Genomic DNA, 27500 nt, shown 5'->3' with positions numbered 1-27500 from the left:
AAACCCGACGGTGCATTTAATTTAATTGAGGTTAAGATGAAGGTTGGACATGCTTTCCACACAACATAGAGATTTAAAAAAGGTAACTAGTCTTTCAGGAACCTGGCTAGTTTGTGTGACAAAGACTGAAAACTGAAGCAATAATACAGTAAGCTTTAAGGGCAAACTAACACAGCAAGCAAACAGAAAAAAACCCAACAATGAGACTCATCAGAGAAAGCCTGATAATCCCATTCTGACATCATCCATAAAGCCTATTTCATTAATAAAAATCACTGTGATATGCCGTAAAAAAAACAGTGGGAAGGTTGGCGCGCCGGATGGCTTCCTCCTCCGGTCTACCCAAGGGTACAGCTTATCAGCATTGTTCAGCCTGTACCGTGGTGACAGTAATGAGATCGGACTGCATTATGAATGGAGAGGCTAATTGCTATGAGAGCATTGGGATGGGGGGCGAAGTTGGGAGATTTACATCTGGGCCTGCTTAATAGCCATCCCTTACTCCAGCAGACACTTTAAAGGGATCCAGAGCCATGCGGATAATGGATAGGCCATTACCTTGAATTATTTGGCGAATAACTCAACAAAAATGCAAAAGCCAATCACCTCATAAATCTGCGAACTGAATTCAGTTCTTTTTTTCAGAGTTAAGAGAAAGTAGATACTCACAAACTTTTATTTGCAAAATTCTAGCATGCGAGTTGACGTTTTTACAGTGTAAAGTAAAACTGGCTGTTTTAATACAGCCTTGTTACACCATAAGTGATTAATTCTGAAGTTTATCTATAATTGCACTTTAAACTTAACTTTACTCGACAGTAAGTGTTGATCATAACCCCTTGTTCATCTGATCCAAGACATCCAATTAAAATAATATTGTACTTGTAAATTAATTAACGATTAAGGTCGTAGTGCCCAAAGACCCTTAGAGACTAGAGTTTTTTTTAGGTCTGCTAGTGGTATGTTAAGCATTATGCAGCATATGTATAATTATACAACAACATATATACCATGAGAAGGATGTCAGGGAAATGCATGAACACGTTAATTAGTGAGAGTTAATTAGTGAATAATAATAATAACATTTTGTCACTTCAATGTGTGGGGAAGATGCAGGATGTCCAGTTCAGGGGTATAGGAGATGGTTAGAGAGGCGCTGATTCTGCTCCAAAGCCCGCTTACCTTTCTGACCGTCTCGGTCGTACACCTTCATGTGGACAACGCCGCTGGTCTTGTTCCTCAGCACGACCATGTTGCGCCCGTCTCTCTTGGCAACGGTGCCAAGCTGGGCCAAGTCATCGTCTGCCCACCACAGTCTGCCACCTATGGAGCAGAGAAAAGCAGTGGCGGCCATTTTAACAGCTTCCTGTGTTGGCCAGTTAGCACATCCAAATCAGCAGGGATCGCAATGCTCCTGCTCATCTGTCCACACGCCGCTGAATAAATATGGCTTCGTTAGTTAATGTTACTGTTAATGCTACTGCCTTGCAAATCCTCACTCTAGACCCACATCTAACAACCCCACCGGACGCCTAAATCCTCAAGCCTAGACGGAACAATTAGGAAATGGTGTATTATCATCCAAATATGGATTTAGTTATCATTCTATTTATCGTGTGCAGTGCTTTCAAATCACTTTGCAGAATCTCTCTCCCCTCTCTCTCTCTCTCTCTCTCTCTCTCTCTCTCTCTATGGAAGGCACTTCACACAATAGGCCTTGTCCAGTACTCAACAACGGCAGCACTTAGTGATGAAAATGTTGTTTCTCATACAAAAGCCCTAATTAGGTGTGACCCTCCCGAGCACTGCTAATCAGATCAGCAAGACCGCCATCAACTCAACCCGCTGCTGCTTTTTAAAAACATCTTTAATTAAAAGCTCTCCCACCTCCACAGATTACAAAAGAACTGACAGGTTGGAATACAGAGAATGTCAGATAGGGGAAAAAAAATCAGAAGGGGGGAAATAGAATGTGTGTGTGTTTGTGTGCGTGCGTGCGTGCGTGCATGCCTGCGTGTGCGGACTGTGCGCAAACACACACACACACACATACTGTACACACACACACACACAAACTAACACACACACACATTAACACACACACACAAACTAACACACACACACACACACACACACACACACACACACACACACACACACACACACACACACGCACACACACTGGTCTTTCAATCCATTATCTCTATTCATTACATTACATTACATTACATTACATTTGGCTGACACAATTTTAACCAAAGTAAGGTCTAGTACAATACGAATAAGTGCATCTGTGAGTGCTGTTTTTTAAACAATCAAGAGTCAGTTCTAGTCAGGTAGTAAGTGCTAGGATCAGCAAGACTAGTTGTAAGTAGTGCTATGCTATCCCTCTCCTGTTCTTTTTTGTGGTGTTGTGTTGTGTTGTGTTGTGTTGTGTTGTGTTGTGTTGTGTTGTGTTGTGTTGTGTTGTGTTGTGTTGTGTTGTGTTGTGTTGTGTTGTGTTGTGTTGTGTTGTGTTGTGTTGTGTTGTGTTGTGTTGTGTTGTGTTGAGTTGAGTTGAGTTGAGTTGAGTTGAGTTGAGTTGAGTTGAGTTGAGTTGAGTTGAGTTGAGTTGAGTTGAGTTGAGTTGAGTTGAGTTGAGTTGTGTTGTGCTGTGCTGTGCTGTGCTGTGCTGTGCTGTGCTGTGCTGTGCTGTGCTGTGCTGTGCTGTGCTGTGCTGTGCTGTGCTGTGTTGTGTTGTGCTGTGCTGTGCTATGTTGTGCTGTGTTGTAATATGTTGGGCAGTGCTGTATTTTGTTCTGTGCTGTGCTGTGGTGGACAGTGTTGTGCTGTGCTGTGCTGTGGTGGCCTGGCTGCAAGAGCCACTGTGGGCCTCAGAACCACCCCCTGGCCCTACGCCAGGTCCGCTGCTAGCAGTGTATGTAACAGGGGAAGGAGATGGAGGGTGGGAGAGGAAGAGAGTAAAGAAAATAGAAAAGGATAGAGAGTAGTTTCTGTGTTTATATGCATGAGGGAAGGCATGGCTGTAGGGCTTATAACCTGGGAAGGAGGTTCAGGGAGGAGAGTTAATGTGGCCCAGGAGTGCTGAAATGATTGGGTTTGGAGGGCAGCAACAGACAGTATGGAGAAAAAAACAAACATGGAGGACACTCAATGCATACTCAGTGTCTCTATCCTACTGAAAAGAGAACCACCCTGTATTTTTGGTGAACAAAAAACAATCCTTCAATGTCACAAAGTCTCTGTCACAAAGTGACTACTGGCAAAAAATCTGTTTTATATTCCCACCAATATGATCATGTGTAACAGTAGATATTTATTTTAAAAGGTTACGACACAAACCCATCTCCCATCTCAAACCCATATTTATTTCTGGCTTAATACAGAAATGGATTCGGGCTATGTAGAGAGAAAATATAACTTCCAAGGACCTGGACTTTCAATGGTAGATTGACAAGCGTTGGCACTTCCTGAAGCCTACAGAAAGAGTCCCATCAGCCTGCAAATGGCAATCCACTCTGTGTCACCACGACGCTGAACCTGAGGTGACCCGCCCACGCAAAGGTGCTGTCAATGTTAATTTGGAACCGTGGGTGTCAGCGGACCCACGGCCGGGCGCTAATCATACGTATTTCCACCTGAGCTGTTGATTTGATTACCGGAGAGTCTGTAGCCCGGAGTGGGGTTGGTGGGGAATGAGTGGGGGGTGGGGTGGTGGTGGCTTTTATGACCCCCCCCCGCCCCCTCCCCACCTCCACACACACACACACACACACACACACACACACACACACACACACTCATTCACGCAACCTCTCAAATGCTAGAGAGGCCTCTCCCAGAAGGCTGGTCAACCCCATTAACACGTTGCGGCAAGGGGGCGGCTGTGTGGATTGGCCTCGTGTCTGTGAAATTGCTTCAATTTCCGCAATCTCAATGCTCCTCAATTACCCCGCGATGGAGGGGGTTCTTGGGGGGTGAGTTGGGTGTGGGTGGGGGATCTTGATGGAAACCCGTCATGGTCTTGACTTCTTCCTCTGATGCTTGCAGTGACTGCTCTCTCTCTCTCTCTCTCTCTCTCTCTGTCTCTCTCTCTCTCTCTCTCCATCTCCTCCAATCCACTGCCACCTGCAACACTGCAATTGATCTCTCCCATGATATATTTTCCCCTGCTTTAAACATCTTGCCAGCAGTGATAAGCGCTTCCTCTTCCTTTAAACTCCAGCCGCAAATGGGTGGTTCAAATTACGGACCCTACCAGTGCTCCCCATCAGATAGCAGTTTGATCCTCATGGAGAGTGAGGAGGGAGTGGGCACCGCCCCTCTGATAACCCCCCTACCCAACACACACACACACACACACACACACACACACACACACACACACACACACACACCTCCGTGTACACACACCCGCCGGCTCACCTTGGATAAATCCCCTCATCAAAGTTCCGCTTCACTGGGAAGCTGATGGCTAGATACAGGTCAAAGCCCAGCTCCGATCTCAATCTCATTCAATCCATGCCGTGCGCCGAGCACCGGGCACCGGATGACCCCGCCGAACGTGGTGCAAATGGCTAATCGATTAAGCCAATAAGCACCACCGCGTCTTCCAAGACGGTTTTACTTAGGTTCAATTTTATTTGATTGACTTCTTCCTCTCAAGGTGCGCCCCCCCCACACGTGGCTTGCCAAACTCCAGTGCAATGACGACCACGGAAATCCCCTGACCCCTCTCTGTGATTTCTTTACGATTTCTGCCATTTGCATCATATTTAACCTCATAGAATCTAAAGAGAGTCAGTCAGTCTGGTGCTGTTCAACCACTTGAACCATTTCCTGTCATGCAAAAGTATAAAGCAAGGACACTGTTGCGTCAGACTGTGCAGAGCTTGCATGAGAGATGGCACTAATCTATACAGTAATGACTCCTCGAACGGATCCTGGGTAATGAGATTCTTTTGAACTCCGCAGGAGGTAGTGCAACAGTGTGGGCTGTGCCTCCGTAAAAACAGCGACCCGGCAAGCGGTAGGAAATGGCCTTTTTCTTTCTGAGACCGCGAGCGAGTGAGCAAGCAAGAGCGAGAGTGTAATCTAGTAAGCTATGCACACTGCAGCTTTGGAGGAGTACCACTCCTCTCCCCATCCGCATGTATGTCCATCATCGCCGCGGCGACTACCCCACCCCATGCTTTGATATATTATTCCACATTTCTGATTCGGTTTGCAGTTATATGTCACCAAGATTAACACTTTCATCTTTGCGTTCACTTTTTTCCCCTCTTGATGAGTCATTTGCATGTGTGTCTGATGTTTCTTCATAGAAGGACACCTGCGGAGATATCTGCTTTGTTTACCCCTCCGCTCACGGCTCAAGCAAACGTGTGGCTCACATCACAACACAATGGGCTCGTCTTCAAAACCCACCGCGCTTATTAAATGTCACTTTCACTACCTACTGCCTGAAAACGTACCAAGATATTAAAGCGGGGGAAATCTGATAGGACTCCCAGCAGAAATGACGGAGAGGACATCTAGATGTTTCTGTCTTACTGTCAACAATGAGAAAATGTTTGCGATCTCTTCGTCCTCATCTTCAACAGATCTAAGACATCCTTCATCTAGTATTCTCCCAAGCACAAATAATGAAATCATTTTGAAAAGGTAAGTCTGGTGCTGAAACTCTTATTTAGATGCCACTAAAACAATATTGTTATAGGCTGTGCACAGAGCTTCCAAATAAAGTCTGCATGTGTATTACTATACTTTAAGATGGCGCCCACAGTCTTTGCTTGCCTAAAAATGTAATATACTGTATATAGTTGGCTACATGATTTTACTTTGCCTACATACTGTATAAGTGTGCTAATAAGCTACATGGTTTTATTTGGAAGCTCAATACATTGAGATGAATTCTCCAAAATGTATTATCCTTTCATTCATTCATTTTCAAGAATAGCAGATGTTGCACATATGTGGAAAAGAGCAGTCCTCTACAAGTCAAGCAATGCACTAAAGAGAGACAGAGAGAGGGAGAAAGAGAGAGAGAGAAAGTCAAACCACAGGAAATCTAAACTAATTCTTCTGCATGTACTCGCAGAGGCCATTAGCACCAAGGCTCTTAGGTTGAACCGCTGGATGATGGCTCCCCCAGAAAAGATTTTGTTTGTTTATGTATTTATTTATTTATATATGTATTAGGGATGTAACGATTACCGGTATAATGGTAAACCGCGACAAAATTGTTGACGATAATAATTACCGTTTTTATTTCAAACATCATGATTATCACTATTGATTACCGCAGTGTGGAAACCGTGTGTTTAATCCTTCCTAGCTTCATCCGAGCCTGCTTTTGACATACAATACACTACGATTCGGATTAGGCTACACCTGATTTTAAAAGGCGGAACCTTTTCACCGCAAAATGTGCACTGTATCATGTAGCCACTCTGCGTCTTTTTATGTTCGCGTCCACATTAAATCCATTCCACTCACGTTATCAGGAGAATACAGTAGCCTAAAGTTATATTTTGAACGCTTACTTTGGTCTCACTCATTGCATCCAAATAACAGAAATAGCAAACTCCAAGTTATGGTAGGGTAAGTTAAGCTATAAGCACATAGCCAATTAAACATGAAGAAAAAAGTGAACGGGACACTTTTTTAAACTATTTCAGCTTGTGTAGGCCTATCAGTGCTTTCTGAACATATTGAACACACTTTTAGAAATACCGTGATAATACCGAAAACCGTGATAATTTTGGTCACTATAACCATGAGGTTAAATTTTCATACCATTACATCCCTAATATGTATTTATTTATGTAATAAATGCATTTGAAGAAGCAGGCAGATCTGTACCAGTGCCAGAGTCAGGGCAATGCAATGTAATGCAAACGCCCCCCAAACTGACACCAGGTCTGGCTACATTCAGGTCCAGCTGCTAGTCACCGCTTACAGAAGAGTCCCAAAGGTGGCATCCATCAAAACACTCGACTAGACGCGCATAAATAAAGCTAAAGCTGAGAGCAGCCTCAGGGATGCTCGTGAAACGTGTCGCAGCACAGCTGCTGGAATACCAAACATCGACCGGAGTGGCAACGATCGGCTCTGGCGAGCATGTCGCAGACGGAACGCGACGGCGACGGAGATGGACACAGCGGAATCTGGGGGTTAGTCAGGCAAACCGATGGAATGAGGTCAGTCAGATGATTCTGTAGAGCAACAGAGGCGTGATTGACAACCTGCCTCCTGAAATGTTTCACTTCCTAATGACTCCTCCAAGATACGTTTCATCTTTTCAAACAACTTGACATAAAATATTCTCTGTAAACACAATTTCAAAGAGAGCCCTCATCGCCATGACAAATGAATGAAGGTCTGTCTGTCCATTGTCCACAAAAAACCTCAACTATTACACAACAGAGTATTTTGTAAAGTATCTTAAAATATATATTTCAAACTGACAATCTAGTATTTGCTTATTGGTGCTTAATGTCCTCACAACCATGCAACTGAGGCTTTTAAGAGATTACTTCAATTTTAAGAGATTACTGCAATTGAAGCAGCTAGTTAAAGAACTCCAATAGAGCTATGGCATAATAATAAACTAATTAGGCATTTCTTGATTGATGTGTCTTTATTTAAGGACAGGCTAATTGGTGCTTTTCTCTGCATGCCTAGTTAGCAAAATATCCATGTTTGTGGGAGTCAGAGCTACAGTATGGGAACACTAAGCCAAGCTGCAAAATAACAGCGAGAAATGAGAACACATACTCCTAGTTGTGAAAACAAAAGACTTATTCTGACAGCCCAGCTCCTAACTCCTCTTAGACAGACTTCTACATCAAAACAAAAAATCTGTTTGTCTTGCCTTCCTCTTGCCTTAAACCACCTAACAAGAATGTGGTTGCTATAGTACATGCCTGAATCTCTAAATACTATATTTCTACTGTGGTTCATCCACATACAGATCTCTGCAATCAAACACTCTTAAATAATAATAATGCTATGTGGCGTGAGATGTAATTATTTTTTTTTTTTTTTAAAACAAGAAAAAAAAACAGATGCTCTCTATCATAATAGCTGTCTTCAGAGACAAGATGGTCTTCATTATCTGCCTCCATCTGCTCCAAAAATCAATCATATTAACTTATCCGGCTTGTTCTTGCCAAGACATACATTTCAGCATCCTAAGAGGCCTACATTTACTTTCCCATCCAGGTCGCCTCGCTCACTAGCGAGATGTTCCCAGTTGAGTCGGCCGAATGAAGAATAATTACATCTTTAGTCTGTTTACTGAGCCGTTTGGAGCAGTTTTACTGTGGAAACTTTCTCACTTTGGAACTCCTCTGCAAGCCTTGCCAGAAATTATATCCATCAACCATCCTTGCTTATCAATTATCGTTGATGTTATGACTATGAACAGTCACTAGGGCTAACTGCAGTTGCCAACATTATAATTCTCTGTGCAAAACATTAAATTAAATCCAATTTCAGAGGAATCAGTTGGCGAATATCAGTTGGCGAATATTTAAACACCATTTAGTGCTAAGACAGTACACAGTTAATCATAAACTGTATAAAAAGTGTCACAATCCTACCCTATCAACAACGTTACATAGTTCTAACTCAAAACATTCCGGGAACGTATTGGCAACATCAGAGACTTAAATCTCACTATTATAAGTGTAGCATCAGAATAAGTTTGAATCTGGAATTTTTAGGTAAAAGATGTTTGGGGCAGCCGTGGCCTACTGGTTAGCGTTTCAGACTTGTAACCGGAGGGTTGCTGGATCAAACCCGTCCGACCAGTATGAATGGCTGAAGTGCCCTTGAGCAAGGCACCTAACCCCTCACTGCTCCCCGAGCGCCGCTGTGGTAGCAGGCAGCTCACTGCGTTGGGATTAGTGTGTGCTTCACCTCACTGTGTGTTCACTGTGTGCTGAGTGTGTTTCACTAATTCACAGATTGGGATAAATGCAGAGACCAAATTTCCCTCACGGGATCAAAAGAGTATATATACTTATACTTATATTTGTGCATTGTGCTCCTTAAAAAATAAATAGATAAATAAAACAGTGGTTGTTTAATCGACTCAGGCGTGTGTTATTTCACACATGGAGAGAGTGTCCTGGTGGTGCCCGGCTGTGTCATGTCCGGGGTCGTGGCTGAGGCCGTGCGCTCAGAGGGATTTCACACATGACAACACCCCTTGAGCTGTCATCGAGCGGAGCGGAGTGGAGATCAGGGCAGAGCTGTCCTCTGGGTGGACAGGACAGTGCGAGCGCTCGTCTACTCACTCATGACAGGTCAGTACAGAGGCCTTGTGTGTGTTTCTGTGTGTGTGTGTGTGTGTGTGTGTGTGTGTGTGTGTGTGTGTGTGTATGTGTGTGTGTGTGTGTGTGTGTGTGTGTGTGTGTGTGTGTGTGTGTGTGTGTTTGTGTGTGTGTTTCTGTGTGTGTGTGTGTGTGTGTGTTTCTGTGTGTGTGTGTGTGTGTGTGTGTGTGTGTGTTTCTGTGTGTGTGTGTGTGTGTGTGTGTGTGTGTGTGTGTGTGTGTGTGTGTGTATGTATGTAAATATGTCCATCTGGCTCACCAGAAAAGCTCTGAAACCTTCCCAGTATGTCCAGACACACAAAGTACACAAAGCACACATAGCAGTACAGCAGTGCTCTGCAACCTGCTCGAGCAGTACAATGAGAGATTGCTACAGAGAGGAAGGGGGGGGGAGGAGTGTGAAAGGGATGAGGGGACAGAGACAGGAGATAGAAAAGAGACATGGAGGGAGCGGTCAGTAATACACAGCGAGAGCATCTCCACTTACCCATGACGGCCAGCGCCGTGGCTTTGGTCAGCTCCCTCTTCATGGTTTCCATGACTTCAAATCCACTGCCGTCCAGGCTGCACCTGTTGATGGTCCCATTGGCCGAGCTGATCCAGTAGAGCTTACTGGCCGAGAAGTCTATAGAGAGACCTGGGGAGGAGGAGAGATAGAGAGAGAAGGATGAGGAAATGAGAGATAGAAAGATAGAGGGAGAGAGCAGGGGATGAAGAGAAAAGAGATAGAGAGAATGAGTGGGGGCATGGGGGTGATAGAATGATAGAGGAGGGAAAGAGAGAGCAATAATGGGGAGATGAGGGCAAAGGAGAGATGGAGGGATGATGCAGGGTTAGAAAAGAGAAAGAAAGACGGAGGAGGAAATGAAAGAGGGAGGGGGGAGTGAGAGACAGAGACAGTGAAAGAGGAGGGATAAAGAGAGAACAAGAGTGGAGAGATGGGAAAGAAGGGCAGAGACAAGATGGATGAATGATAGAGGGTCAGCAAAGAGAAATAAAGACAGAAAGCGAGGGAAGAGGGAGTGAGGAAGTAAAACACAGAAACAGGGAAAGAGGGAGTGAGCAGGAGAGAGAAAGAGAGAGAGAGAGAGAGAGAGAGAGAGAGAGAGGGAGGGGGGTGGAGGTTGAGTAGGGTTGAGACATTCTGACTTTTACCATATAGCTCTTGGCTCCACTATGTGCTTTCCTGGCCTGACTAGCACACATAAAACGGTACAGTTACAGTTATTGACAAACATGTACGAGTAAACATCCTCTGTCAGCACTATTATGGTGGTACATTAAGAGGCCACGCAAACTGTCAATCTTTGTAGTGTGCGTGTGTGTCTGTGTCTTTGTGTGTGTGTATGTACATACAGGACATATGCAGTGTGTGTGTGTGCGCGTGTGTGTCTATGTGCACTTCTGTACAGGACGTATGCAGTGTGTGTGTGTGTGTGTGTGTGTATGTGTGTGTGTGTGTGTGTGTGTGTGTGTGTGTGTGTGTGTGTGTGTGTGTGTGTGTGTGTGTAAAAGAGTCTCAAATGTTGCTGCATCAAACGACTCCCTGCTGCTTAAGAATCTGTGTGACCTCCGTTTGACATCGTAAATCAAGTGACTCCATCTAAAGGCGCTCTGGAGAAGCGGACTCAGGGCTGGACTGCTGACAGTCCGGCAGTATTGATGATGACAAGCCGCCGTGTCAAAGGATATTTCAATTGTGCTCAGAGACACTACAGTCTCCATCAGCAAAGAATGGAGTTATTTACAACACGTCTGGTCCACACACACACACACATACACACACACACACACACACACACACACACACACAGCGAGACAGCACACACAGTATATACTGTCTGTTCTGCCCAGTTCAGTGCCAAAGGGAAAAGAAAAATGGGTGGTTTATCATTCTAATTATACCCAGGGTTAGGTGGCTGGGAGGCAATCTCTCTCTCTCACTGTCTCTCCCTCTCTCTCTCTTTCTCTCTCTCTCTTTCTCTCTCCCTCTTTCTCTCTGCTTCGACCTTGGCCTTAAATGACAGGGAGGACCTACATGACTGAGGCTGCTTGTGGTGGGAAGGAGAGAGACATACCTGAACACAGACACAGAGACACACAGACACACACACACAGACAGACACACACACACACACACAATTGCATCGTACAACCCGTGAGGCAAGAAAAAATATCAACAAAACTAAGCTTAAGCCAGATGGCAAAAATATTTCAATTCAGTGACTGACAACAACTTTTATCTTTCGTCAATGGCTATGTTTTATTTATGTTTTATTTACACCTCATGTCAGCCTTCTGTTGTAAGCAACAGCTAACAAATGTTGTGCCTGTGGTGTCTTGTGTCATTACTGTTTAAAAGTGTCTTTGGATATAACTGAGTCAGAAGTGAGAACAGAGACACAGGGACATCAAGTCAAATCTGTCCCTTTTATCTCAGAGCCTACGGTGGCCCTGGGTGGACAAAATTATTACTCGCTCACTCTCATAGCTACAGGATATAGTCACAGGTACAGGCACAAAGGGTTCACACAAAGGACATTGCAGAGTTAGGTACACACACACATACAGATGCACACAAACACACGTACACACTCTCTCACACACACACACACACACACACACACACACACACACACACACACACACACACACACACACACACACACACACACACACACACACACACATACATAACAGGCATTTTCTCTAAAGCAGTCTCTCAGGTCAATATGCACTATGAAAAATACAAAGTGTGTGTGTGTGTGCGTGTGTGTGCCTCTGTGTGCTTTCAACTGACAATTTGTAAGAGAAGGTTGGACTGCACTACAAACACATAAACAGGGAAATGGAAGATGGCACATTGTTTAGATCTTTCAAAAATAGTCTAAATATGAAAATACAAACACTGCATGGCCACGCTGCCTTTGGCTCTACCATGAAATTCTCTTACATAACAGACAAACAATATACAAATAAAAAAGTACAAATAATCAAATAAATAAACAGGACAGAGAAATAGATGAGGCGAAACATTTACCAACTGGGTCCCTCTGATTCTGATGAAGCACCTTCCTGTTGCTGCCGTCCATGTTGGCCAGGTTTATGGTGCTCCCATCTGTCCAGTAGATTTTGCTGCAGAGAAAGAGAGAGAGAGAGAGAGAAAGAGAGAGAGAGAGAGAGATGAGAAGGGGACAGAGGAGGGACACACACGGGCGTCTGAGTAACGCCGTCATTTCCAATCGTGTGTAGCCCTGCATTCGTAGCCTTGGGTTATCATGAGCTCTCTTTCATCTGGCTTTAGGACCTGGGGGTAGTGGGGCGGTAGGGCTTCGAACCCGGGACATTTGGGATCACAGCTGGGGACCTATGAGATGATAAACCTCCTCCCTGAATGCAATGCCAATGAACTAGGCTCATTGGTACGGCATGTTGAAGACATACCGAAGCACAGTGATGGCTTTTTAAATTGAACCCAGTAAGGCTATGGAGTCTATGTCGGTTAAAGGTTACATCAATACAAAGATATATTTTTCACATAGTGACATTCCATACAGTTTTTGGTCCCCCAAAGTCCCTGTGTGCATGCACACCATTTAGAGACACCAAAACAAGGCAATATGACAATATGATCATTAGCTGGTGGACTGGCCTACCCTTTGGTGGGATGCACGGCGAGACAGCGTGGCTTGTCAATGCCGTGGATGACGGTGGCTTTTAACGAGCCGTCCAGACGGGCCACATTGATCTGGGTCTCATCGTTCTCTGAGCTCAGCCAATACATGTTCCTAGACAGCCAGTCCAACGCCAAGCCACGGCAGTTCACTATGTCTAGGGAGAAAGAGGTAGAGGAGGAGGGGTGGAGGGGAGGAAGAGAGAGAGAGAGATATGGAAAAGGGAAAAAAAGACATAAAGAGAGGTATAAACACAAAGACACACAACGAGAGAAAATGCACACGAGTGTAAGAGAGGCAGGAGAGGAAGAGAAAGAGAGTGTGATGGCAAGTTATAGAGAAAGATAGAAAGCACATGCACACACACACAGAGAGAGAGAGAGAGAGAGAGATAGATGGAGAGAAGGAGAGTTATAGAGAAAGAAAGAACACACACACACACACTAGAGTGTGGCTACCCGACCCGAGCCCGACGGGTCACAACGGGACCCGACGGGTCGGGTCGGGTTCGGACAAATATTTAGAAATTGTAGTCGGGTTCGGTTCGGGTTCGAACAAATGGGGGCGATATGCATTGGAAGCTTTACATTTAAAATTCCTTATTATGTTGGGTAACCAACAGGTCTGCTTTACATGATGCAAACGTTTGTTTTTTTGAGAATAAAGTAAAATGTAAAAAAGACCTAATAGCTTTATTCCTGTGTGCAAGATTTGTTTATCGTGACAACGCATTTCAGGCATGCCGCCTGAAATGCACACACGTTGTCACGATACATAAACAAATGGTTATGCACATTTCGCACATATGCACATAAGCACAGTCTTGGGTGACGTTAAAAAAAGTTGTTAGCCTATCAGGAGATTTTAAGATTATTTGCGTTGCATACTGTGGTAAAGACATAGGCTACCGGTAGGTCGCCTCATTCAACTGGATGAGGATTTCCTCGAGTTGCCCCAATTAACGTCAATGCTGCATATGGATCAGTGACAGAGGCACTGTAGTTTCAACGACTGTTGCAGTTCATTTTTAATGGTCGTCAATGGTAAGACAAGAATTCTATTTCAATAGGCTATGCTTGCTTGGGCCTCTTGTGTTAATGTGCGCTGTGTGTGACCTGCGTGCGTGCACGCTCATCTGATTCTGTAGACAATTTGTTGTGTGTTCCGTTTAATGGGCTAAAAGGACAGGCTATCCACAAACGTGAACGTTTAATCACTAGCATGGGAATAACTGAGGCATCATCTGCCTCGGGCTCGGGTCGGGTTCGGACATAAAAATGAAAATGCCTGTCGGGTTCGGGTCGGGTTCAGACGCAACTGTTGGACGCGGGCTGGGTTCGGACAGAAATTTGCGGCCCGATCCGCACTCTAACACACACACAGACAGAGAGGGAGAATGAGAGAGGGAGAAACTACAGACAGAGAATGCTACAGAGAAAAGAATAGTGAGAGAAGAAGCAGATGTGTCCCCCTCCGAGTGTGGAGAATGTGTGGTGTGGTGCTGGCACCAATGACTTATTGGGGTTGCTGAACTCTCCACAGAAACAGCTGCTCCAGCGGAAGAGAAGGAGGAAGGAATCCACTGTGCATATTAAACAGCTCACGACTACTGCTACTGCTCCTCTGCCATGGTGATGACTTCATTCTTCTTCTGACTTCTTCTTCTTCTTCTTCTTCTTCTTCTGTTTTTCCCCCTCCCCTCCTACTGCAGTGCATTCCTGTTAGCCCTAACCACTCTCTGAGGAGACCAACTAATGAACTATAGGAGTCTGAATCTACTTGCTGGAGATGGACATGCACATGATTGGAGGCTTCCCGCTGGTGAGTGATTGACTAAAGCTTCCCTGACCTTGACATTGTCTCACATTGCTGGGTCTTCCATCGTGTTCTTTTTCCTTTTTTTCCTTTTTTTGTGTTGGCCATTACCTTGTGGACAGCACCTGCAGTTCAGCCTGCATGATTATCAGTAACAAAAATCTCCCCCTGCATTCTGTATCGGCTCTGACCAAGACAGATAACATGACCTACCAAGCGAGGGGAAACTAAGGCACTGTGAGAACATTTCCTGAAAATGAAAATAGGGAGTTGTTGACACCTGTAAACAGTGCAAATTTGTTGCCGAAGTTTCTGCCATGGTGGCATGGTGGGTGTTCACGTCCAGCATATACCGTATGGGGCATGTCCAGCAAACAACATGTGTAATGTGTATCGATATTTATTATTCTCTCCTGCTCCTGCAGCTTGAGCTAGGAACAGACACAAACTAACTTTTATAGTCTGCTCAGTTTTGAGAAAAGGCCAATTTTAGAGCGATACGTTTTGGCCTTATTTTACAATGCTGTTTTCTAAGCAGAGAGGATATTTTGTTTCCGTTTTGACGAGAGAAGAACACCAGAGCCTGTTTTGTGTTTCCATTTTACCAAAGGAATAAATGTGAGAACACCCCCACCCCTCCGTTTTGTCTCAGTCTCACTCTCAATAAACCATCAGCAGTGTGAGGTGGTTTGTCTTGATTTTCAAACATCTCCATTTAGTAGATGCATTTATCCCAAAGGGATTCACATGATGGAGTGCAGATGTACTTTACGTGTGGTCCCTGGGTTCTCCTGACCTTCGCGTGGTCAACACTTATCTCCTTCATCCTACCTCGAGAAGTGCAAAATGAGCCCAAATCATCCCTAACTGTCTGAAATATCCCAGTGCCTAGTGATGGTCAGGATTGATATGAAGTGTCGTTATGGTTATCCTTGTAGTAACAGCCACCTTATGAGACAGACTGACATGCACAGCATTCTGGCCAAGTCACCACGAGAGAATGACTTTCTGACACATGCCAAAGGAACAGTCATTTTGAGGATAAATGGACTGAAAGTGTCCTCTCTCTCTCGTTTTGAGGAGGGAACCGACAAGTGGTCTAGAGATCTTTGTATTTGGCACCATGAGCAGCAATCTCTCTGCAAGAACCCTTCCAGGCTACCTATCCTGACAGTCGCCTCTGAAAAGCCTTCACTTGGGCATCTCCAGAAATAACACTCCTCAGCTTACAGAAGGACACACATAGAGAGAAATCCCCGAGGGCTGGAGTCGGTGTGATTGGTGTTGGGACAGGTACTCTGTGTGTGTCAAGCCCTACCTCCAGAGATAACAGTCTCCAGCACGGTTCCGTTGATGAAAGCCCGCTTGATGGTCTGGGTCTTGACGTCGGCCCAGTAGATCCGCTCCTCTTGGGCGTCGTAGTCCACCACTGTCACGTCGTCGATGTCGGGGACTGTCAGGGCGGTCATGATGTTCAGGTAAGGGTTTTCGAGGTCCACGCCACGGATCTCTGTTCGTCTCACGTACAGAAGGAACTTCTTCAGTGCTATGGGGTGGCGAAGGAGTCAAAGGGAGACACGGATGGGTTACTATAACTGTCACAACACAAATCTCAGTTAAGGTTACTGCAGTCTGCCCTATAGGGGCAAAATGCATAGAGAACATAACATCATCTACTGAGAGTATTATTGTGTTCAAGGTTAAAACTTAAATGTATTAATCCACAAATCTATACTTGGCCTGTTTTGTTAGATCTATTCAATGACTCATTGGACCATTGGATTCATTTGAATTGATTAAATAACTGAGTCATAATCCATATTAGTTACCATAGGAGTGAACCTGATGAAGCATTGGCGAAACGCGTTGTTCATTAAAAAATAATAAACCAGCAAAGAAAATCCCCCAGTGTGCGGTGATCCTTCACTTTCCTTTTAAACCATCAGTTACCATTTACATTAACCAGTTTTCTGGTTAGTTTTCACAGTTACCAAGTCTGCATACAGCACACACACACACACACACACACACACACACACACAAACACACATTTAAATATTTTATTTATCTTTACTCAATCAACACAACTGCAATTTGATTGACATTACCTGAAATACACAATTAAATAGCCTGAGAGTATGACTAATACGACAAGCTCATTTGTTCTGCACGGTATCATATATAAATCCTGGATACCACATGCCAGACTCTCTCTCTTTCTCTCTCTCACTCTTTCTCTCTCTCTCTCTCGCTCTTTCTCTCTCTCTAACTCTGTTTCTCTCTCTCTCTATTTCTCTCTCTCTCTCTGTCTCTCTCTCTCTCTCTGTCTCTCTCTCTCTCTCTCTCCTCTCTGGGAAGAATGCCAGTGTGCTCACCAGTGCAGGAGCGCTTGTTGGGCGCCAGCTTCATGAGATGGGGACAGGCACAGGAGGCAGTGCGGTTGTAGTCGATCAGGCACAGGTGAGAGCAGGGACCCCTGCCGGCGTTGCCCTCGCATGGGTTGGATGCTGGGGGAGAGTACAGCCACAACAACACATCCATGAATAATTCAAATGAAATCTGCCAATCAAATCAAAGTGTGAACAGATGTACTGATCATTATAACATGGTGGGAGGTGGCGTCTCTACAGACAGGAGATTTAGACAAATTATGCTACTGTTGCTGTTAGCATTACTGTGTAATCTAAATAGAAAAGAGGGCATAATACACACCATGGTGCACATTAAATACTCATTGTAAATACAGATGACAATGTATGTAGACAACAGATGTTAAGAGGTGGGGTTTCTAATGAAGTTTGCAGAAGCAAAAAGTAAACAGAAAGAGACGGAACACATAAATACAAATAAAAATATCAATAGCATGCTTGGTTCTAAGCTGAGCCTTAAGCCCAATTCACACCAAGGATTCGCAACGAGATGAGCTGCAACATTCTATAAACCAGCAACTTGCTGCAACGTTCTAAAGCCTTGCAACTGTGACTAGACATAGTGAATGCTTTGCGACGGCTTGCAACAGCTGGCAACGACGTGCTGTGGGATAAATATGTCTCTCGCTGTGGGATTTATATGTCTCTCATTGAATGTTTAGTATACCTTACATACATGTAGTGAAATCTAATAACCATCCTCTTACTCTGACCCTTGTGTCATCTGAAACTCTTATGTTGGAATGTTTTGACTTAAGAAGCTAAGATAACCCCTGTGTCACCGAACTAGGGGTGACCCTCAGGATGAGGGGTGGTAAACATTTCTTATCTCTGTTAAAAAAACAGATGGTTAGGTGATCACTGGTGGGTGACAACACGATTTTCCGTGGGTGTGTTAAGGGTATAAGTGTTGGCTTCACCCACAGATGTGTGGGCTTGTTACTTTGACATTTCATGTGGGTAACATGCTCCCGGCGTCATGAATAAAGCTGCAGTCTCACACCAGTTGTCTTGGATTAATTTTGACCACATCAATGGCGACGAGAATGGGATTACCTATCTATGAGGCACAGTGAGGAGGACCAAAGGCACAGGACCCCAACCATGTCGACTGGAGGGAGATCTCTTTGTGATCTTGGGAGAAGGCTGTCATTGGCAACAAACACTGCTTTGCGGCACCCAGCCTGGCCAGAGGGAATCCTCCTGTGTCTTGGATACGGTAACGACTGGATTTGGTGGTCACAGACAACTTGGTGGTGAGTCCCTGATTTTACACTTTTTAAGCTGGTAAAATAGGAAAGGCCTGTCCTACCCATGAGAGGGGTTGTGGTTGTGTACACGGTTTTCCTACTTATAATAGAGGTAGAGGGTTTTCCTGCCTAAGGCTGAGGCGGAAGAGTGCACTATTTCCTGCCAGTGATAGTGGTAGTGGCCTTACTGCCTATGCGTAGGTAGTAATTTTGGGTATGCGCAAAATATCTGGTGTGTATCTGATGGGTATCTGATAAGATTGTCATCACATTTTGTTTGGTTTGCTCTGATTTTAGGCGTAAGGTAAAAGGAAATAAAAATATCAAGGAGACACTGATATGGGGAGCAGTAAGAGTAAAGCTATTAACTTTCCTAGAGGACTAGAGAATCCAGGGTGTTTGAGGGACATGTAGAGAATATTAATCTGAATGTATATATGGGAAATTAGTAGGTATATGGAATAGGTGAACTGAAGGGCAACTTCATTCATCTTGAGTGCTAAGCATAGAAAAGCAAAAGGAATGTAGGGCTATGGTAGAGAAGGTAAAAGAAAGTAGGTTAAAGAACAGTAGGAAAGATGAACCTGTGCAGAAGAGAGAGAGGCAAAGGCTATACAGAGGACAGGACATCATGGACTATGTGAAGAGCCATCTCTTGGAGTACGGCAGCTCTAAAGGGACTGAACAATACACTGGAAACTATGAAAGGCTTGAAGGAAAAACATGGATGTGGCTGTGGGGCTAACCAGAGGAGAAGACCACGTAGAACGTCACTGTCACAAGGAAAATCAGAAAACAGTATTGAGAGCACCCTCCACAGCAGTGCTCTGAAACTCCTGTCTGGTCTCAGCATGACAAAGTTGAATAGGACATGGAGATCTCAACAAGGGACCCTGTGTTGAAACTTCTGATGTACCACTTGTTTTCCTCAACTCACTCTGAATGCAACAGCACAGCCTACTCAGCCAACTCTCTCTTCCTGTTAATGGGGATATTTTTTATTTTTGAATGAGACAGGAGCAGATATTAGTATGAAAGAAAAGAAGGATAGTGTAAGTATATGACAAGGAAAAGTGCATGTTACAGGACTATCAGATCAGTTCATATCAGAGAGAGTACCTTACCCATGGGTAGTTAAATGTAAAGAACATGTAGTAAACAGCAGTCCTCCTCAGTAGTGTTTGCTCCACAAATTTACTGGACTGGGACTTAATGTGTAAATTATATCTTATCATTTCACACACACATAATGGGGTTGGTTCTGATTTGTTAGTTTGAGCAGGCTCCCAACAGCCAATTACAACAAATAACAATCAATGTTCCAGTTTCGGTCTGATCTAATTGGATTTCTGGCATGTCAGAAATGCCAAAGTAGTAGGTTATCATTGACTTTCTGTCAAAATAAGCCCCGCCCCCTGAAACGTCATAAATCACGTGTCATGTGACAGTCATGTGACTGGTGTCAAACCCCATGGCGGCCATATTGGCCCCAAACCCACATGTGTGTTTTGTTGTTATTATTATGTGGCGCTAACAGAGGCTGTGACGACAGAAGTGGGTTATACTAACGAAATGCCGCTTGCCAAAACATTGGTTGGGGGCTCTGCTGATAACAAAAACGACTCTGAAGATAGAGGAGTGGCCACACTTGATTGGGTAGCGGAGAAGTCTCAGCCTCTGTTAGCGGTGCATGCGCTGTATAGTCAATAGTCTCAAGATTGCCTTTTCTTACATCTTCTGAATCATCTGCCAAAGTTAGCATTCCAAATCTCTCGCACAAATAATTCATGTAATAATGCGCCATTTCTTGCTCAATTACTGGATCCTCTTGAAAAATGATACTTTTCGAACTTTGCTCCACACCAGGGCGGGGCCCTGTTTGACATCACTCACGTGACTCACCAAAACATCAAACAGACGTTTCAGTCATTATGCGTGACCACCTCTTTTTAAGTCTCATGAACGTGGGGGCGCTGATTACGGAGCTGGTTCTTTACACTGGTTGGCCAGTTCCAGATCAGCTTGGCGCGTCTGGAAAAGACACGCCTTGACGCCATGGTATCTTTCCAAATCAGCACTCTATTTGAACAATCTATCAACCTTTTTGAAAACATCACTTAGACCATGCCGGTCTTTCCAAAGATACTGCACTTTAGGTGTATCTGCGAATTCATATAAATCTTCTTCATAATTATATATTGGTCTTCTGTATACACTGCTAGACAGGTGAATGAAATCCTGTGGACAGTTAGCATAAATATGGTAAGACTTGGTACAGAACGGCCTATTCCATCCTGCAGTGAAGGTGGTGTCCATAGCAGGATGTTCAAGATCGTTCCAAACATCCCTAAACATCACCCAATCGGCATCACAAAATTAAATGTGCGCCATGTCGTCTGAAAACACCAAATCAGGCGATGCCAAAGCGTATAGCTTCACACTGCGATCTTCCTTGTCAAAAACATAGCCTCCTATGCGCCCATCGTTCAACAACCATTGGTATTCCATGGCATCATTCGATTTACTCAGAAAATTAACAAAAGTTTCAGGTCTTCGCCTCCTTTGCGGTGCATAAGTTATTTCAGGATTCGGTAGATTGGTGCTAACAGGCATGAGCGTAATCCATCTCTTTGATTTTCCCGATTCAATCATATCTGCCATGGTAAGTTCTGTTCAAAATTACTGCTAGCAATGATAGCTATACAACCGCCACAGCTTTTATAATCTCAAGCCTAGAGACATGCCTGGGCAAAACACACCCACTACAAAAGGGTTTATAGATAACCATCTGGCCTCCCACCATACCCCCAACACCTCATTATAATGTCACTGTGCCTGCATACAAGCGTCACTACTCATAAACAGTTCTTTTACAATGTTATCAGCACTAGTGTACGTAGGTAGTTAGGCAGACCACCCACATGAAAGGGGTCTCAAACAATACACTCAGAGACATGCCCGGACAAAACACCCCCCCGACAAAGTAGGGGGAGATCATAGACCATCATTTTGGTCACCTACGACCACCATAAATCCAATTATAAAGGTTACATTACAATGCATAGCATCTAGCTAACACATTTTTCAACCAAAAGCACTAACAACATGCTAAACAGGTTATTGGCTATGCTAGTAGCATACTATATGTTTATTTCCAGCTATTAACACTCCTATACATTTCATACAAAGTTTTTCTGACACATAATAATAACAACAAAACACACATGTGGGTTTGGGGCCAATATGGCCGCCATGGGGTTTGACACCAGTCACATGACTGTCACATGACTCTACATCCAAAATGGCTGCCAAGGGGCATGGCATTGTTTGACACCAGTCACATGACCGTCACATGACTCAACATCCAATATGGCTTCCAAGGAGGCGGGGCCCTGTTTGACATCACTCACGTGACTCACCAAAACAATAACAAACAACCCATGGGTAATTTGCATAAAAATGGGCGTGATTATTACATGATTTACGTTTCCGGGGTGGGGCTTATTTTGACAGAAAGTCAATGATAACCTACTACTTGCCAAACTGTCTTGCTGAGTGAGAAGTCAATACAGTGTGAACACAGCAATTGACCATGCGAGTGAAGAAACGAATAGTGTCTGTCCAGCTTTTAAGCACCTGGGCACCCTTTCAACATCTCAACTGTATGTCCACAAAGTTTGAAAATGCACTGGAGACATTTTTTTCTAAGAATATGATGCACTTCTACTGTACAAGAGAGTGATAGAAAAAAAGAACACTTGCAGACACACAATAATGACCCCCTGTGAAGCACTCGCAACAGAACTCACAGAGAAAAGCTCTGATTTAGAGTGGCGTAGCATTCTTAGTCGGGGGTGCAGATGTATAAGATGAAATCATACATTATATATAAAAAGCCAGCTACTTGAAATAAAATAAAATAAAACAAATGGAAACCAAGCTATTTCCTTTGAAAAACATTTATGGTCACCATGGGAGATCACTATTGGTAGAGGAGACGAGTGTGAGATCCACTGCCGCTCATCATACAGTAACATCAGCATGTGGGGAGCAACCACAGACACTTACACACACACACACGCATGCACACACACACGCACGCACGCACGCACACACACACACACACACACACACACACACACACACATATATAAACGCTGACAGCATCCTTTCCGTGGGTGTGCACAACGCCCACTCTCCCAGCCTTGACCACCCAGCTCCGGAACACGCGTGCACACTGAGGGCACCGTTTGTTCGCCTCGGCCGGCGCCAGATGTGGTTTTCTGGGTCTCTGCGGCATATTAGGTCTCCCGCTGCCCCCACACCTGGTGTTGGGTCAGCGGGGAGACGGGGAAGAGAAGGCCTGGCTAATGAGAACCTTCCTTTTATTCTTTTAGCTGAGCAGGCAGATTAGATGAAATCGTATAGGGCCACGCAGGGGTCATCTAGGGAGGCGGTGGTTAACTATCAAACTCTTTTATGTTCATACGGAGCCCTTTGTCAGCAGCATTGAGAGAGCACCTGGAGGCAGCAGGAAACGAAAGGGAAGGCACATATGGGATGTATGGTCCTGAAGGGAGAGGGACAATGGACACTACCACTTAATGCAATGAACTGTGTTGAACTGTGTTGACACTTGGATTTAGAGATCAGGCTAAATATTAGTGTAAGGTAGAGAGTAAGGTACAGTAGCAGAACGTTGGTCAGCAGCTTCCTATGGTATGCTCAATAGCTAGATGAACTCCCATGTCCACTAATGAATGTGCTCAAAACCAGTAAAACAGTCAGGGCCGGTAGATTAAGCCCAGGGATGGGCAGTATTTCTAATACATGTATTTAAAATACGTATTTGAGATGATGAAAATGCCTTCGTATTTTGAATCAAAATACTTCAGTGTTGTGTATTTTTGTATTTTCAAAATACTGTAAAATACTTTCTGTGAAACACTGTGCTGACAGCTATCTAACTATCTATAAAGCACAAAATCTCTGTCTCTGTCTGTCTGTGGCACCCTCGCATGGTCAAGGCCCTCTGCTCCAGTAGAGCGTTTATTTTCCTTTGCTGGACTGATTAACAGGCCCCATAGGTGTCGTCTGAATGCAACACTGTTTGAGAAGTTAGTTGTGCTTAAAGGCATCAACTGAGGAGACACGACTAGCTAAGGTTACACACACTCCTTTGCTCACACAAGGACAGCACAAGGTCTTGAGTTCACAAGCTTATATCGCAACACTTGCGTTTGCTATTTTCCTTTCTTCTTTCTGTTTTACAGTTTTTTTCCAGACTTTAAATTTGTCTATGTTCTCTGACCTGTGAAATATTTCAGTGCTATAGTGACTTCACAAGATACCTCAAACAAGGACATTTCCAATATTGCACATTTTAAATAAGAAATGATTGATAATGTCATAATAATTGGCTTCTAATTGTCTTAACTGATTGGATGGTATTGATGTGACAACCTGAGGTGCCCCCCCTGTCAGTGCTCATTGCCCCCCCACCCGTTGCTCTCTGGCGCCGACCCTGGCAGAGTTTTATATTGGGATGTCTAACATGAGGGGTCAGCATATCTAATCTGTTGACTGATTATGGAAGGAGTCTCTTGCTTTCAGATGTTTTTCCAGGTAGTGTACAAGTGAAGGGATAGATGAAAAGGCTTTTAGAAAGAAGTATTTTGTAGTATTTTGAAAATACAAAAATACAGTATTTTATTTTGATACATTTTTTGGCTGCTGTATTTTGTAGCTTATTTTGATACATTTTTAAGGTGGGTATTTGGTATTTTATTTGGGAATACATTTTGATGTATTTGTGCCCACCCCGGATTAAGCCCAGTCTTGAAATAAATGGGATCTTCAATGGAGATTTATGACAAGAATGTTTAATCTCAAAGTTTTTGTTTTTATGTTCCCACCGTCATCGGTTAAGGCATTCTCTTCTCTTAAGAGCTTTCAATCTACAGTGATGGTCAAAAGTGTTGGCACCCATGCTAAAGTTGACTGAAAAGAGGAATATAAAATCATCTTTTGGAAATTGATCTTAATGCCTTAAGTGAAAAATGAGGAAATATCTAACCTTTAAGGACACCAATTTTCTTTCCTGATAAAGTTACCTTGGCCTTTGGAATTAAAATAGCCCATCATCACATACCCTTCACCATACCTAGAGATTGGCATGGTGTTATTTCAGTAAGCCTATTAGCTGGTTTGATTTGCATTGAGGTCAATGAACATCAAACCAGCTAATAGGCTAACTGAAATAACACCATGCCAATCTCTAGGTATGGTGAAGGGTATGTGATGATGTGGGGCTATTTTAATTCAATTTTAATATTCACTAAGAAAATTGGTGTCCTTAAAGGTTAGATATTTCCTCATTTTTTACCTAAGGCATTAAGATCAATTTCCAAAAGATGATTTTATATTCCTCTTTCCTCTCTCAGTCAACTTTAGCATGGGTGCCAACACTTTTGGCAAACAGTTAATGTGTGCACATCCCACCTTCTGGCAGGTGCAGGACAAAGGAAACTATACTCAAATGAAAAAAGATAATGTCCGCAACACTGCTTTTGACTCCCAATATTTAATGCAACGTTTCGACCCTGCTGGGTCTTCTTCAGTATTTCCGCCGTATTTCCGCCGTCTTGCGTGTATGTGTCACTTAATATCCATTTCTATACAAACCAAGACGGCGGACTCCTAAAGAAACGCAACCACCCACACCATAGGTGTATCTAAATTAGCTTTGTACCAAAAAATGACATTTTACCATGACTCGAAGAGCTGTAAACAGTGTTGTAAGGCTGCGTGTACACAACCGCTTGGAGCTCCAGTAGAATTTTAATTTCATGACGAGAATTCTCGGTCTAACCGTTCATGTGCCGTTGAAACGGCGTAAATAGGCGACCCATCAGACCAGCACTATAACTCCGAGCGTGGTGAACAAAATCGGATATTTCAGGCAGTAAATGCTCCCGTTAAGAACCAAACCAGATTTTGTTCAAATCTACACACCTATGGCTACTGAACAATGTAAGGTTAATTTAGCAAATGTTATTTTGAAGTGTTAAAAAACATCTTTGTTTTAGAATTTCTGAACAAAAGTGGTGATAATTGGGGGTGTTACGATAGTAAGTAATTGCTCCAATGGGGCCTAGAAAGTGGAGCTATAATCATGATTATCATTTTCCCCCTTTCTCACCAATAGCTGATTTATTTTCATACATGCAACCGGCATATTTTTGCAATCATTTACCACAGGCAAGTGCAGCAAAATATGTTCTGAGTGACTAAATTATAGACCCAAGTCTCTAGGAATTAATTATGCATTCAGCTGGTCTAGAGGGGAAATATGCCAGAGAGTATGAAAGAAAGAAAGAAAGAAAGAAAGAAAGAAAGAAAGAATGAAAGTAAGAATAAAAGTAAGAAAGAAAGAAAGAAAGAAAGAAAAAACAAAGAAAGAAAAGAAATATGGCATGTGTATGTTTGCCTCACAATAGGAAACCACCATTTTGATAAACAGACTTTCGGCTGAGTGAACACGGACAAAACTTTGCACTGCACCTGTTTACTGCGGACCAGGGGAGGAGGAGGGGACGGAACAAATGGAACGTGTTGTACTCTACTCTGCCAAGTCCAGAGTGGGTGATACCCAAAAGCACACAGCATCTGCCCCTGGAACGGAACACGCCACAGAACACGCCTGTCTGGTTCTGCCCAGATCCGGGCTCCATCCGGACCAAATGCAACCCAAAGATGGCTGATACGTTTGAAACACTCCAGCAGACAATAGGCTGTTGAATTGGTGCATATTGGCTCAGACACATTGTGCTGCCGGAATGCTGTAATGCAGGAAGTCATGCCTGAAATGTGGTTTGTGTAATGACCTCAAATGAGTGTCATAGTGAAGCAGTCCATAGAAATCAAATGCTCTCTTTTTTAGAGCACGCTCCAACACATTCTGTTCAGCAGGGTGCAGAACACAACACACAGAGAATTCAGTGAATCCCTTTATAGTGTGTGTCTAATCTATGATTGCTTTTAATCCTGAAAGCACAGAGAAACAAAATAAATTAATAAAGAAAGAAAGATACATCTATCATATACAAACCAACACGTCTGCTCTGAAATGATCAATACTTTTTACATTTAAGGAATAGATCCTCTATTCTACCACAGCGTGCACTGGTCCCACTACCCACACATACATGTTCAGATGGATGTCCTTCACCCCTATTTCTATCAGACTTCTTTCTCAAAAATACTTGTTCACCTTTTCAAAGCATCATCTACAGCGCCTGATTCCTGATACATGAAACCGTGTTATTGTCAATCTTTTTTTCATTCATATTTCAGACAAGCTCGCGCATGAAAATGCATCAGAGTTGCTCGACATTCAATGATTAGCTACAGGCCTGTCTTCAGTCGCTCTCTCTAAACAGTGTTTGCTGTGGAGATTAGCTGCATTGCAGCCACGTCCATCACCAGCCACAGCCACAGCCCAGCACTGGAGTCCCAGGGCTGTGTGAGATATTAGCCTCGGCTAAGCTGCATGGGGGACGTTGCTATCAGCGCTACGGAGCCACGTCTAAGGGATAGAGCCCATATTGAAGGTTATTATGTGTAGCTCTGTGGGACAGTGGGACTCATTATACTGTGTTGGTAATCATTCTCACTCACTCCCCGCCATCCGTGTTGTTTTACTGTGAAATTTCCCTTCATTATTATTGTTATTCTAATAATTATAATTATGAGTATTATTATGATTGTTATTTATTTATTATTTCCTAATTTATTATGATTCTTTGCATCTCAGTGTACTTGTGCTGTGTGTGTAGTCTGGGTAGTGGGTACCTCCTGGTTTTGCCCCCCGTACCCCCGACACACACACACACACACACACACACACACACACACACCCACACACACACACACACACACACACCCACACACACACACACACACACACACACACACACACACCCACACACA

At 43.7% G+C, this 27500-nt stretch overlaps 1 protein-coding gene across 1 annotated transcript in view; it reads right to left on the bottom strand.

Annotated features, from left to right (window-relative positions):
- LOC143099866 (low-density lipoprotein receptor-related protein 1B-like) overlaps positions 1-27500 on the bottom strand; it is a 161116-nt gene that overhangs the window by 110434 nt on the left and 23182 nt on the right. The window contains exons 10-15 of the mRNA XM_076262776.1: positions 17206-17337; positions 16149-16376; positions 12998-13172; positions 12382-12476; positions 9829-9978; positions 1183-1323 (exon numbers count right to left, since the gene is read on the bottom strand). Of these exons, the coding sequence (XP_076118891.1) occupies positions 1183-1323; positions 9829-9978; positions 12382-12476; positions 12998-13172; positions 16149-16376; positions 17206-17337 (921 nt within the window). The remainder of the gene's footprint in view (positions 1-1182; positions 1324-9828; positions 9979-12381; positions 12477-12997; positions 13173-16148; positions 16377-17205; positions 17338-27500) is intronic.

Source organism: Alosa pseudoharengus, unplaced genomic scaffold (genome assembly GCF_046254945.1).
Source record: "Alosa pseudoharengus isolate Yale_2024_CS ecotype anadromous, Long Island Sound unplaced genomic scaffold, YU_APseudo_1.1 YU_APseudo_1.1_scf_3, whole genome shotgun sequence".
In the NCBI taxonomy this organism is placed as follows: domain Eukaryota; kingdom Metazoa; phylum Chordata; class Actinopteri; order Clupeiformes; family Clupeidae; genus Alosa; species Alosa pseudoharengus.
This window is presented reverse-complemented; position numbering and strand designations above follow the sequence as displayed.